Source organism: Acanthochromis polyacanthus, chromosome 6 (genome assembly GCF_021347895.1).
Source record: "Acanthochromis polyacanthus isolate Apoly-LR-REF ecotype Palm Island chromosome 6, KAUST_Apoly_ChrSc, whole genome shotgun sequence".
NCBI classification, from domain to species: domain Eukaryota; kingdom Metazoa; phylum Chordata; class Actinopteri; family Pomacentridae; genus Acanthochromis; species Acanthochromis polyacanthus.
In genome coordinates this window covers 18,165,146-18,176,478 of record NC_067118.1, presented here as the reverse complement: position 1 = coordinate 18,176,478, position 11,333 = coordinate 18,165,146, and the positions used below count along the sequence as shown (strand labels likewise).

Here is an 11,333-nt window from a genome sequence, read left to right as displayed (position 1 = left end):
TAAGGAATACATTAAACTCATTAAATCTCAGGCTTAATGAAAATGCTCAAGACAGATTTGGGATGTACTGAATGATGTATGAAGCTGTGCAGCATCTACTTTTTTTTCCCCCCTCATGAATTTCAGGGTTTCAATTAGCAAAGAGACACCAGAGATTGCTGTAGGTGATTTGAATTCTAAGGAGTAAACATCACTGTAGCCAGATATGCGGTTTATAGATGTGCGTTTGAGTGCGCTAGCTAAAATTGCTTTTGATTTGAAAGAGCACTGCTTGTCTTGGACATTTCATTCGATATGTGAGCAGAAACCTCTCGCTAAGACAGGACACAGAATCAAGTCTTGACTTGTGTTGCCTCAATGTGTGCAGATGCTTGAAAACTAACAATGAAGAGGAGACTGATGCTGTGATTTCATCGGATGCTGAAGCTTTCTTACCAAACTGTACTTATAATATGGCAGTTTTAAAACCAATATGTTCCCAGAAATACCTGTAATGTCACAAAACAAACCTGGGAAGGTGTGTTTCTCTTCCAATTGCCCTTTTATTACAGCTGCACATGTGTACCTTATTCCGTATTAGTATTGACCTGTCGCAGAGGAAAAAGATATGAGGGCATTAAGTTCAAGTTCTGGCCTGGAATCAATATTTGGCAAAATACTCTTGACACAAGGTCCACTTGCTATCTTTTTCAGCCACATCCCATAGTCTTAATCAGCAGATAGTTGCCATGGAGACGGCTCAGTTGTCCTCATGCAATCTAAGTATGGAACTTTGGTCTCATGAGAACAGGTGGTCATACACGGAGGGGGATCCCTCATTTGATCTTTCTTCCAGATTTGTGTAAAGTGTTGCAAATTAAAATAGCAAAAAATGGAAATGACAGAAAAAAATTAGACGACCGACAAGAATGGCCTCCATTATTTGGTTGACATTTTATTTCATGGTGGTAGGAACACAAGACAAAGGTCATAAAGTTAGTAATGTTCAGGTCATGCCACTCTTACTCGGTGCACTGCCTTTTGACGAGGTTTGCGCAGTCAGACAGTAGTTTACAGAGGCCAGACATGGAGGGTAATCCACATGTAGACATAAATAAGGAACAGAAAAAAGATTCAAAAAACAGTAAATAGAAGATTTTTTGTAAAAAGCCAGATGGGACATTTGCAGAGGCCCTCTGGGGTATTTTTTTGTATATGAGCATTATTACTAATATAGTTATCATTATTATTATGTATTACTCATTTACATCATTGGGATGAGGCTAATACACTGGCTAAAGTAAGGAAACAGTTACATGGATGATGTCTTTGTCACCTGCTTACAGTCAAGGTGACCGGTTTTTAAGGCAATTCATAGTTTCCACTCAAACCATAGACTGCAATTGTCTTTATTGTTTATGACTCCATCCAAATACACAGGATTCTCTTCGTCTTTAAGTGTTACCACCTGAATGGATCAAATTCAAAGAACAGTGTGTTAAAATAAGACCAGTCTAAAGTTAACAGAGTGAGTGCTGGAATTTAAAGAGACACCAGAAGAGGGTTTCCTGGTCTGGTGCGGACGCCCAGAGCCTGAACACACCCAGCATAGTAGTAGCTTTAGGGCTATCCCTCCCCCATGTACAGAAGTATATCATCGTGTGGGTGAACAGACAAGTCAGACATGGCTCCAGTGTATATTACTAAAAACATAAACCTCCACAGATCACACATTTGCTAAATTTACACTTAAAAATTGCAGGGCTGTACAAAAACAGATTGCTTGATGATTTAAGGAGGGAAACAAAATTAAGAACTTAAGAAAAAAATCGTACAAGACCATTTGATACTCAACCACAAACAGGCATGATTTAGTCTTAGAATATTGCCAAGGTTCTCATATCAAAATGAGTGTCTTTAAGTCAGTCATCGCAGCTTATTGTGGTTCAGCAAAGACGACTCCACGTTGCAACAGTTCACTGAATGTTACAGAATTCGCACTAGTAATAGAAACCCATGCGTTGCTATGTTAACTTGCAAGTAGTCTAGGATTATGCATCTTTCCCCAGTTTTTGCGGCTGTTATGGCTTCAGAAGGTCACAAGAACATCACAGTCTCTCTCTCTCTCTCACTCAACAGCCGAAAAATAGATTCCTCCAGGAATGCTCTAAGGTGAAATGCAAAAATGAAATTAAGTCTCAGGTAGAGTTTTTTGAATCTTGTAGTGTTTGTGCTGATGACTGACTGCTGTCGACGGGACGTTCCCAAGAGTAGTAGCTCTCTCCTTGCCTCTTTGCTGTGTCTTCAGTCTTTGCTTTCAGCGCCTCCTTAAGGTCAGATATGGTAACAACTCTTCCCTTATGCACCATTTAAGGTCCTGCAAAACTAACTGCTCCCAAGAAAAAATACAAAAGACGTATACAGGAAATAAACAAACATAATTCTGAACTCTTTCTGAAATAACATCAGTGGAAACAAGAGAAAAATGCAGAAGAATTAATCAATGCAAAAAAGCCCAAAACAGTGACATTTTTCAAATTAGAATTTGTGTGGAACTAAATGTGAATGAAAAAAACAAACAAACAAAAACCAGAAACAAACCAACACTGTAGAAGTGCATGCATTTATAGTGGTCATCATTAGTTCATCTGCTGATTGTAGAACAGAACGCACAATAGTACATGAGAAGCACAATTCTCCAAAGAGAACCCACCTTACATATTCACAGTCTCAGGTATTATTTATATACTCTATATTTATAACATTTATCAATGTCTATGATTCATGTCTTGACTTATGACTAATGATATGCGAGTTATTGTGGAACGCAGCGCACTCTCTCCATCATGTTGGGTTGCAGTGTTAGTGAGTCATATTTCAAAACTAAAGGCTCTGATGGGACTCAGAGAGGAGAGGAGAGTTTTTTTTTTTTTTTTTGGCGCTGTGAGATGGGGTTGATCGAGTAGTTTCAACTGTGTACTTTCTCACTGTAGCAGCTTGACTGATATCTAAAAAGTCCCATTAGGAAAATACAGTGGACTGAATACAGAGTTTCTTGACTATAGATGATAGCTGGCTGCAGCGTCACCGAACTGCACACAGCGGCTACAACAAATACTGCGTCCAGCTCTCACGAGGGAATGTATGCCATATATTCAATATGTATCGGCCATGCTTGGGGGAATGTGGATGATAGATATGGCACCAAGACAAGGCAGTAACCAGAGATCATTAGCGAGGTCCACCGTGTTCAAGTAATGAGCAAGGGAAAATAGCGTGGTTGATTTTTTAAAACTTGGTGTTTGTTTTAGAACAACAAAATCGACAAAAATAAAAAAATCTCTTTTTAAAAAAAAAAAAACTTGAGGGGCCATAAAGGGAAATAAACTGTGTTCTGTAAATGGAGGTGCAGATTAAAAAAAAAACAGCAAAATATATAAAACAAAAATTAAAACAATTTTCTTTCCATATAAAAAGCGATGAAAAGTATACAAAAATAGAAAATAATTACAGCAGGAGACACGGGCGCTATGGAGGGAGCGGATGGAGGGTTTCTTTATTTCGTTTCTTGCAATATTTTGTCTCTGCCAGGCTATTTGGCGGCGGAACAGTGTAAAATCTTGGGGCTGTTCAAGGCGTCCTCCACCAGGTGGAGATCCACACCGTCTACCACCACGTCCTTGATGCAGCCAACAAAGCCGGTGCTGTAGGCCTTGGGCAACCGACGGGCCACCGCCAGCTCCTCCAGACCACCTGAGAAGGGACAGAGGCAGGGGTTAGAATGACTGAGTCAGCTCATGCCCTCACATTAGGGGACAACTGAGATACAAATACAAAGTGACACGAGCGAAACTGTTAGCTCTCTGAATGCAGCTAATGTCTGTGTTTTAAACTGCTACACAAGTCATTTACAACAGTTCACATAACAAAAACACAGAGCCCCAATCTAAGTTATTTACATGTTAAATATTACAACTTTTTTCTCCCACCAAACTTTTTGCAAGCAAAGAAACACTGCACGAGTCATGAATTTATATGACGTGCAAAATAGACAGCATGACACTGTAACCCTCTGAACCCCAAGCAGTTTGCGCAGCTTTTCAGCTCCTGTTGCATTTTTACTTACTGTGGGCTGAATTTTTACTACACATCTATGGAAACAGTAGCCTGGCTGTGCTAGACCCATGTTCTGAAGGCACAAGGGTCTAGGCACGCTCGACAGGGAGGAAGGCGGGCTAAAAGGTTGTCTATCAAATCCCTCTGCAGCAATTGGGTAGGTATACAACCAATCAACGCAACGAATAGGCTGACGTAGTTCCTAGAGTGCCGGCGGATTGTGGCTAAGTCCCATTAGCTTCCCAACCAGCGGAGCCAACTGGTATATTAAGGATTTGCCATATCCCGTCGGCATAAGTCCAAATACGTCTTTCTTCTCAATGAAACACTTCAGTGCCGTCCTTAGTTTACCTTTCAAGTTGAATTTTAGCTTCAAATCTTTAAGGGCTGTGGCCAAAGCCGAGTCGAAAGATAACTGTTTATTGTGCGCCAGTTGTTTCTGTCAGAATCGTCGCGCCTCTGTCATCACTTCGTTACGCCCGCCTTCTGACTCTACACTTCATGGTGATTGGTCCGGCCAGTTTTAGGAGCATCCAGCCTCGAGCCTTATGGAGGGTAACTAGACCCACCCTGGCAGAGAATTAAATTCGTTGCCGTGGGTTGTCTAGCGCGGCTAGGCTATGGAAACAGCCCACCCACAGCTAAAAGTAGTGACACTCAAAAAAGGTTTCAGGAGCATTAAAGTCATAATGCTATAGATCATGAAGAAATAATAGATTTTATTTATATATTTGATTTACAAACAGAAAAAAGCCCATAATCAACACATACAACATTTTGTTAGTGTCCACAGGGGTAACCAAAACTGGAAAAAATACATAGAATAGATATTTTACTGCTTACATTTTTAATTTGTTTGCATAATTTTTCTATCTGCTCTGTGCAAACACAACCTGCAGTTCAGCCTAACACACTAAAACCCAAATATATGTGAAAAAATGTGAAAAAATAAAATTGATGTTGTTTTACAGGGCTAAAAGTGCCAGATTTTTTAAGTGACTATTAGCAGCTGAGTCACTAATGGCTTTATGATGATTTATGTGCTGAACATTTTGAAATTCCTTGTTTTTTTTGCAGAATCTAGTTAGAGGAAATGCTTTTTTTTTTGTTTGATTTGGTTAAATGCTGTGATAAAATTACATATCATATACAACTATATTGAGGACTGTCAGACAGTTGGGAATTCAATAATTTTTTTTTTGTTTTTACAGTTTCTGGCTCTTGTAAGTGGTGGAATTTCGGCAATATTATAAGGAAAATGTGTCTTTCAGTCCTGCTGGTGGGTTTGGGGTTTCAGCGGGTAAAACATCAAACATCTGGGTGATGTTTCATAACAAATTAAACCTGAAAATTCCATCAAACGGCTGGCCCTGAAATACTCTGGTGCAAACTACCAAAGCAGTTACTTGTTTTGTCAGGTTGCATTACAGCCTTTGATATTTTGCATGATGACACCAGTTGATGGACAACCCAGGATGACAGTTCATTTGTCAAATCCCACATGATCAAAAGGAGAGTGAGCCTGCACACCACCAACAAAAAAACTAAGCTAAGACGGAAAGGAGAGAAGGTTCTTTTAATTTGACATGGTGTATAAAGTGCTCAAAGATGTGTTATGAATGAAAGGTGGTGACAGAGTGTAAAATGATGATTGCCTAACATCCTCATTATTTTTAATTTGTTTCCATATTTGGGCCTAAGCGCTCACTGCCGTGCAGTAAACTCACCAGATATCACCTGTCCATCAGAGAGTGTATTCAGAACGCTGTCAGCCCTCTGTTAAAGTTAACTTCTTTCAGGTCCTACGCTTCTATTAACTGCTCATATTAAACTTAACTAGAACAGGGGACAGAGCCCCAGTGGAACAGGCCAGATTAACCCCTTGGCCAAAGTATAACCCAAGTTCAACATGCATCAACAGGTCTTTAGGAGTCAGCAGGTATAAACAGGTCTAGGTCAGTTATACCTAAAGCATGTTAAACTCTTAGTTGTTAAATTATTTAGGGTTTTTCTTTTTACAAACAGATGTGCTCAGTCAACAAATCATTATGAAAGAACATAACTAGAACGGTCTTAAACTAATTGAAATTGAAAAAAGTTCAAATCAAAGGAAAAACTGAATTGCATACTAAGATAAAATTATGCTGAAAGCAAATCATAATCAAAGAAAGATCAACAGCGGCTGTTGTGAATCCTAATTTTTACTGTAGAACATTTTTAAAATAAATTAATTCTTGTGAAATATCCTCAATTTTAAACTTTGATTTGGTGAACGCTATATCACAGACTATAAGGACTATTAGAAACATTTTTTTTCAGCTGTAATTTTGGTGTTTTTGCCTTTCATCAGTGGGTGTTGGAATCAGAGGTTCATGTAACAAAATCATTTGTCTTATTGTCAAACTTTAAAGCATCTGTAAATTCAATGAAAGCTGACCAACATGCTCTTAACTACCAGTCACAACAGTATGAAACTGTCATGAATTTCTACTTAAAAGCTTTCCATTTTCTTTTACCTTCACTTAAATAATTAATTTTCTTAGCTTTTCTTCTATTTCAAATCCAAAAAACTGAAATCCTTCTGTGGAGCCGCCATGAGCTAATTGCTGGGTGTGTGGCTAGCTGCTTTTAATGGTGTGTTCAGCTATTCTTTTGAGCCAGCAAACCCAAAGTAGTCATTAGTGTCTTTCTCACCAAATCAGCATGAAACATCCTTATTCAGAATTCATCACTTTGTAGCGGGAGGCTGACCCTAGTTTTTGATGTTTTACCTGGCTGACATCCCAGTGCTCTCTTGCCTTCTCCCTACCTGTTATCTACACTGTCAGAATCCTCCCACTTTCTCTTGCGTTCTTCACTTGATGTTAGTGTAACTCATTTTCCCTCGACATTGACCAGCTCTTCTTCTCTTCCCTGTGTTGTCGGACTGAGAGTTCATATTCCCGTCAAGCTCTTTACATCCCCTGTCCCTGCTCCCGTTAATCGGATTGTGCGCCTCTGAATCGGGAGTCGACAGGGCTAATTTCATGCGAGTTACAGATGAATTAATGATGAACAGTGAAAAGGGGATTTAAAAAGGAGAAGGGCTCTCGATGGGAGGGCTGCGTGAGGATTATATATTCTTGCTGCAGGGCTCGCTCAGCACCTGTTCCACTGCACTGCCTCCTCATGTGTGTTTGTGTAAGTGTACCTGAGTGCACGAGCGCACCTCTACACGCTGCGAGCCTCTTAAATGTCACTCACTGCTTCTCCTCTCAAACCTGCCTCTTCTCGGCAGCACACTGTGCATTTTGAAGAACAGTCTGACTTTATTTTGCCGCCTGTCTTCAATGTTATTTCCACAGAATGTTCAATCCGGCCGTGCCGTGTGTGTTCTTTCAAAAATGATTTCTCGGAGCCAAGTTCAGTCCAAATTGAACTGGAGGCAGATAACGGGCCGACTTTGGTCATTTTCAATTCAGGAGAGCAGACAACTTTTGAGTTAGTCAGATAGCCTTTCATTTCTCAGCTCAATACCTGAATAGGCTTGGACATTTTTTTTTGCTCGAGTGGCAATCTTTTTTCCCTGCCACAGACTTTGCTTATCCTCTGCAATGCCAATGAGTTCATTGCTCATTTTTGGCAGCCTTCTACCAGTGGTAGGGTGAAAAAGCACTACAGATTTACAAGTGTTCCCCTTGCTTGCTGTATGGCATCTGTAGATGCATTTTGAAGTCTGAATGATAGTTTTCTTTTTTGCATGTGTGGGTACCTACCCAGCCAAAGCGCTCCGTCTGTGTCCAGCTGTGTTGCTGCCAAAGGCGATGACCCTGTTACTGCTGCCTCATTGCCAACCTGTAGAGAGCCGTCTCGAAGTGCTCTGTGGAGGAGAGCAATAAAGAGAGAGATGCCGTTGGAAGTTAGTCTGATGCATGTGTGTCACGCTGAATAGCTGTAAATTGCAGTTTGGTTTAATCTGAGGCATCAAGACTCTATTGCTCCACTGCCAGTACACTAAGCATTCACATAACTGCCTCTGCCAAGCAGTGTTCTAAATGTGCCTGTCTTTCAGCTAACAGATGCTGTTAGAGCACCATTCATTTTAGGTGGCTCCGCGCTGTGCATTAACACACACTTAAGAGTTGTGAAGACAGGGCGAATCTGAACCCACTAAAGTGGGCTTCCAGCAGAGAGAGAGTGTCATTAAACGCAAGTCACAAACACAGATAGCTGTGTAACTATAATAGCTGTATGCCACATGCTGCGATTTACACCATCATCAACATCCAAATTATTTCATCTTCCAGCAACATGTGGTGTCCCTGTAAGCCTGGGATGAGATCTGGACAAATCCCTGTTTGAAATGGATGTAGCTGCTTTTCGAGGATCGATTATTCTTGCCTTACATGATGAAACCAATCTAATTATCCCAGATACTTCCATTCACAGCAATGCTGAAAGCAAATGTTCAGCAGCGATAAAACAGAGATCATGTGGAAGGTTTTAAATTGGTCATTTTCAAACATCAGGCAGTTAATTTGTTTCTAACGGAAGAATTCATTACTGTAACATCACTGTGTGGAAAAAACGTATTTTATGTTTAGTGCTTTTCTACCTTCAGAATAATTATCCATCCATTATCCATGCACTAAAGTAAAACCTGTGCTTTTGCTCCTAATGCATGGACTATTTGTTATTTATGCATAGTTATATATACACATGCTATTAGTTTGTATAGAATGTTTAAAGGACTTGACTGTGTCAGGATCTCAAAAACTGTTTACTGTCAGACAAATTGTTTTGTGGTAATTCAATTATTTCCAATTTTGATTCAGAGCAGAAGAATAAACACTAACAATGGATCAGCTGACATGATCATGACATGAAAATGGATCCCTGCTGATACTGTTGCATATTTCTACATCAATTTGAAATAATCACAAAAAAATTAAAGCCAGTAGAAAAATAATAGTGTAACTGTATTCCTTTAAAAAAATATTCTCGTTATTTTTTCTTTTTAAAATGTGCATTTAAAAGTCATTCAAATGCACTTCTTGCATGTCCAAATACACAGTCTTCAGACAACAGTGTATCCAGTCAGTATACTGTGTGTGTGTAGCTTTTGTGTTAATATAGACACTCAATTTGTATTTATTTCCAACCTACATTTTCTATAAAGCGCAAAAACATGTTGGGATGTTGCAGCATGCTCCTCCTTTTTTTTTGTGATTTAAGTTTTTATTGATTTTCAAAAAACTTTTTCTAAAATTTACAAAACAGGGAAAAACACAAAACAAAACAGAACAAACAAACAAACAAAAAAAAAACAAAATTTGGTTGGCGCACCCCCACCCCTTTCCCTTTAGAGTCACACATATTGCAAATGCAAGTACAAAGAAGTTACATTGTTTCCTGCAACCAAAACAGGAGCAAATCCAGACAGCTATTATTTAAAAACAAAAACAAACAAACCAAAAAAGTATTATTTTATACATCAGTATAAATCAGATTTTGTTTGAGAAAACTCCAAAATGAGTCCCATTTAGTGTCTTCGTCCTCCATGGTGGCTTTTAATTTGTAAAGCATAGATTCATAAGAGGCTGTCTCTGCCATGGTTTTAATCCAGTCTTTCACTTCCGGACGCACAGTGGTTTTCCAATGTCTCAAAATTATTCTGGATGCTGTCACCAGTCCAGTCATGACAATACTGAAAACATTCTTTGAAACATTAGGCATTTGACATCTTTCACCAAGTAAGCACAGCTCTGGGATCAAGGGCATCTGTGAACCAGCCCAGTGACTTAAAACTTCAATGACCTTTGTCCAAAAAGGTGATATTAGAGCGCATTCCCACATACAATGTAAGAATGTTCCCACCTCAACTTTACATTTCCAGCACAGGTTGTCTGATACAAGTTTCATACCGTGTAGTCTGACCGGGGTATGATAATATCTGTGCAATAGTTTATACTGTATACATTTACTTCTTGCTTCCTTCACGTATTTCCCATTATCTGATAAAACGCAAAAACATGTTGGGATGTTGCAGCATGCTCCTCCTTTTTGATCATTCATTACCGTGCCGAAGCAATTCGATGCGTATTGCGTCATACTCAGGCATGAAAATAACCTTAATCTGAAACTAATCAAAATCATCTCTGTGCTAGGGATCACTGCGTGGCAGAGGATTCCTGCAGGAGATCGCCCAGTTTTTAGCAACACAAATACAATATGGATTAAGCCTAATCCTGGTCTAACTGTAAAAGCTTTTTGTGCTGATCCCCAGCTACCTGTCGTCTCCTTTTTTACCTGCTGGCCTTGATGCGTATCCAGCGGTTAGTGTCGACGCGCACCGAGGAGCGCAGCACCACGGCCTTGGAGCCCAAGTCGTACGTCATTTGGACGTGTCCATCCACGATAGCCAGTGCGATGTAGTCTGAGCGCTCTACGCCCTTCCCGCTCCACAGCACCAGGCCCTGGGTCGCCTCAGTCCGGATGCTCAGCTCAAATTTGTTCACCAGCAGAGCCTTCTCACTAGGAGAGCCGAAAACACATTAGTTAGTTTTTGGTCTGCTGCATCAAAAAGAGTCCTAATCTTCATGGCAGCTAATGTAGCTCAGTGAGGGTTGTGTTATTTGTAGTTCCATATAGGAAGCGAGGGACCTCGGCTGCTGTCTCAAAGGTACATTACCCATGATTCAAGGATGACATATGGTTCAGTTTGCTTACACATTCAGGCAGAAAGCTGTGTAGCTCAGGCTCTGTGGCCTCATACTAACAGAATGGTTTTTAAGGAAAATCAGGATGCAGACTGAGTTTAGGAGAAGCATGGGGCTGTTTTGCTATTAGCTTTTCTACATCCTACTGAGCCTGAACTGCACTGCTGCTCAGTGCTTCCTGTGTTTCTCTGTGTGTTTCTGTGTGTGTGCTGTTTAGGCAGCTGTTTGATCTCCCGTCTCTTGACTGCTACAGCTGCAGGGGTGATTTGGATGCAGAGACTAGGAGACAATCCCCCATCCTTAAAAGAGTGACAGTGGCGTAAGACTGTGCGCCACTGTCACCACTGATTGAGAAAGGAACACACAGCAGCGACGTGCCTCTATTGTATGTGTGAGCACACAAGAACAGCATCTCATCTATTCCTGCATACAAACACACTTACAAAAGTGCTTCGTGAGTCCTGCAGAGACACAGCGGGCATCCAGACAATCGTACCATCAATTTTCATTCATCACTTTCTGTAAAACTGTCTGCACATC

The 11,333-nt window shown here is 40.2% G+C and overlaps 1 protein-coding gene across 1 annotated transcript in view; it reads right to left on the bottom strand.

The window, feature by feature from the left end:
• Positions 1–913: 913 nt before the first annotated feature.
• Positions 914–11,333, bottom strand: part of agrn (agrin) — a 331,672-nt gene continuing 321,252 nt past the window's right edge. The window contains 3 exon segments of the mRNA XM_051950218.1: positions 914–3,732; positions 7,851–7,954; positions 10,384–10,608. Coding sequence (XP_051806178.1) covers positions 3,572–3,732; positions 7,851–7,954; positions 10,384–10,608 — 490 coding nt within the window. The 3' untranslated portion in view covers positions 914–3,571.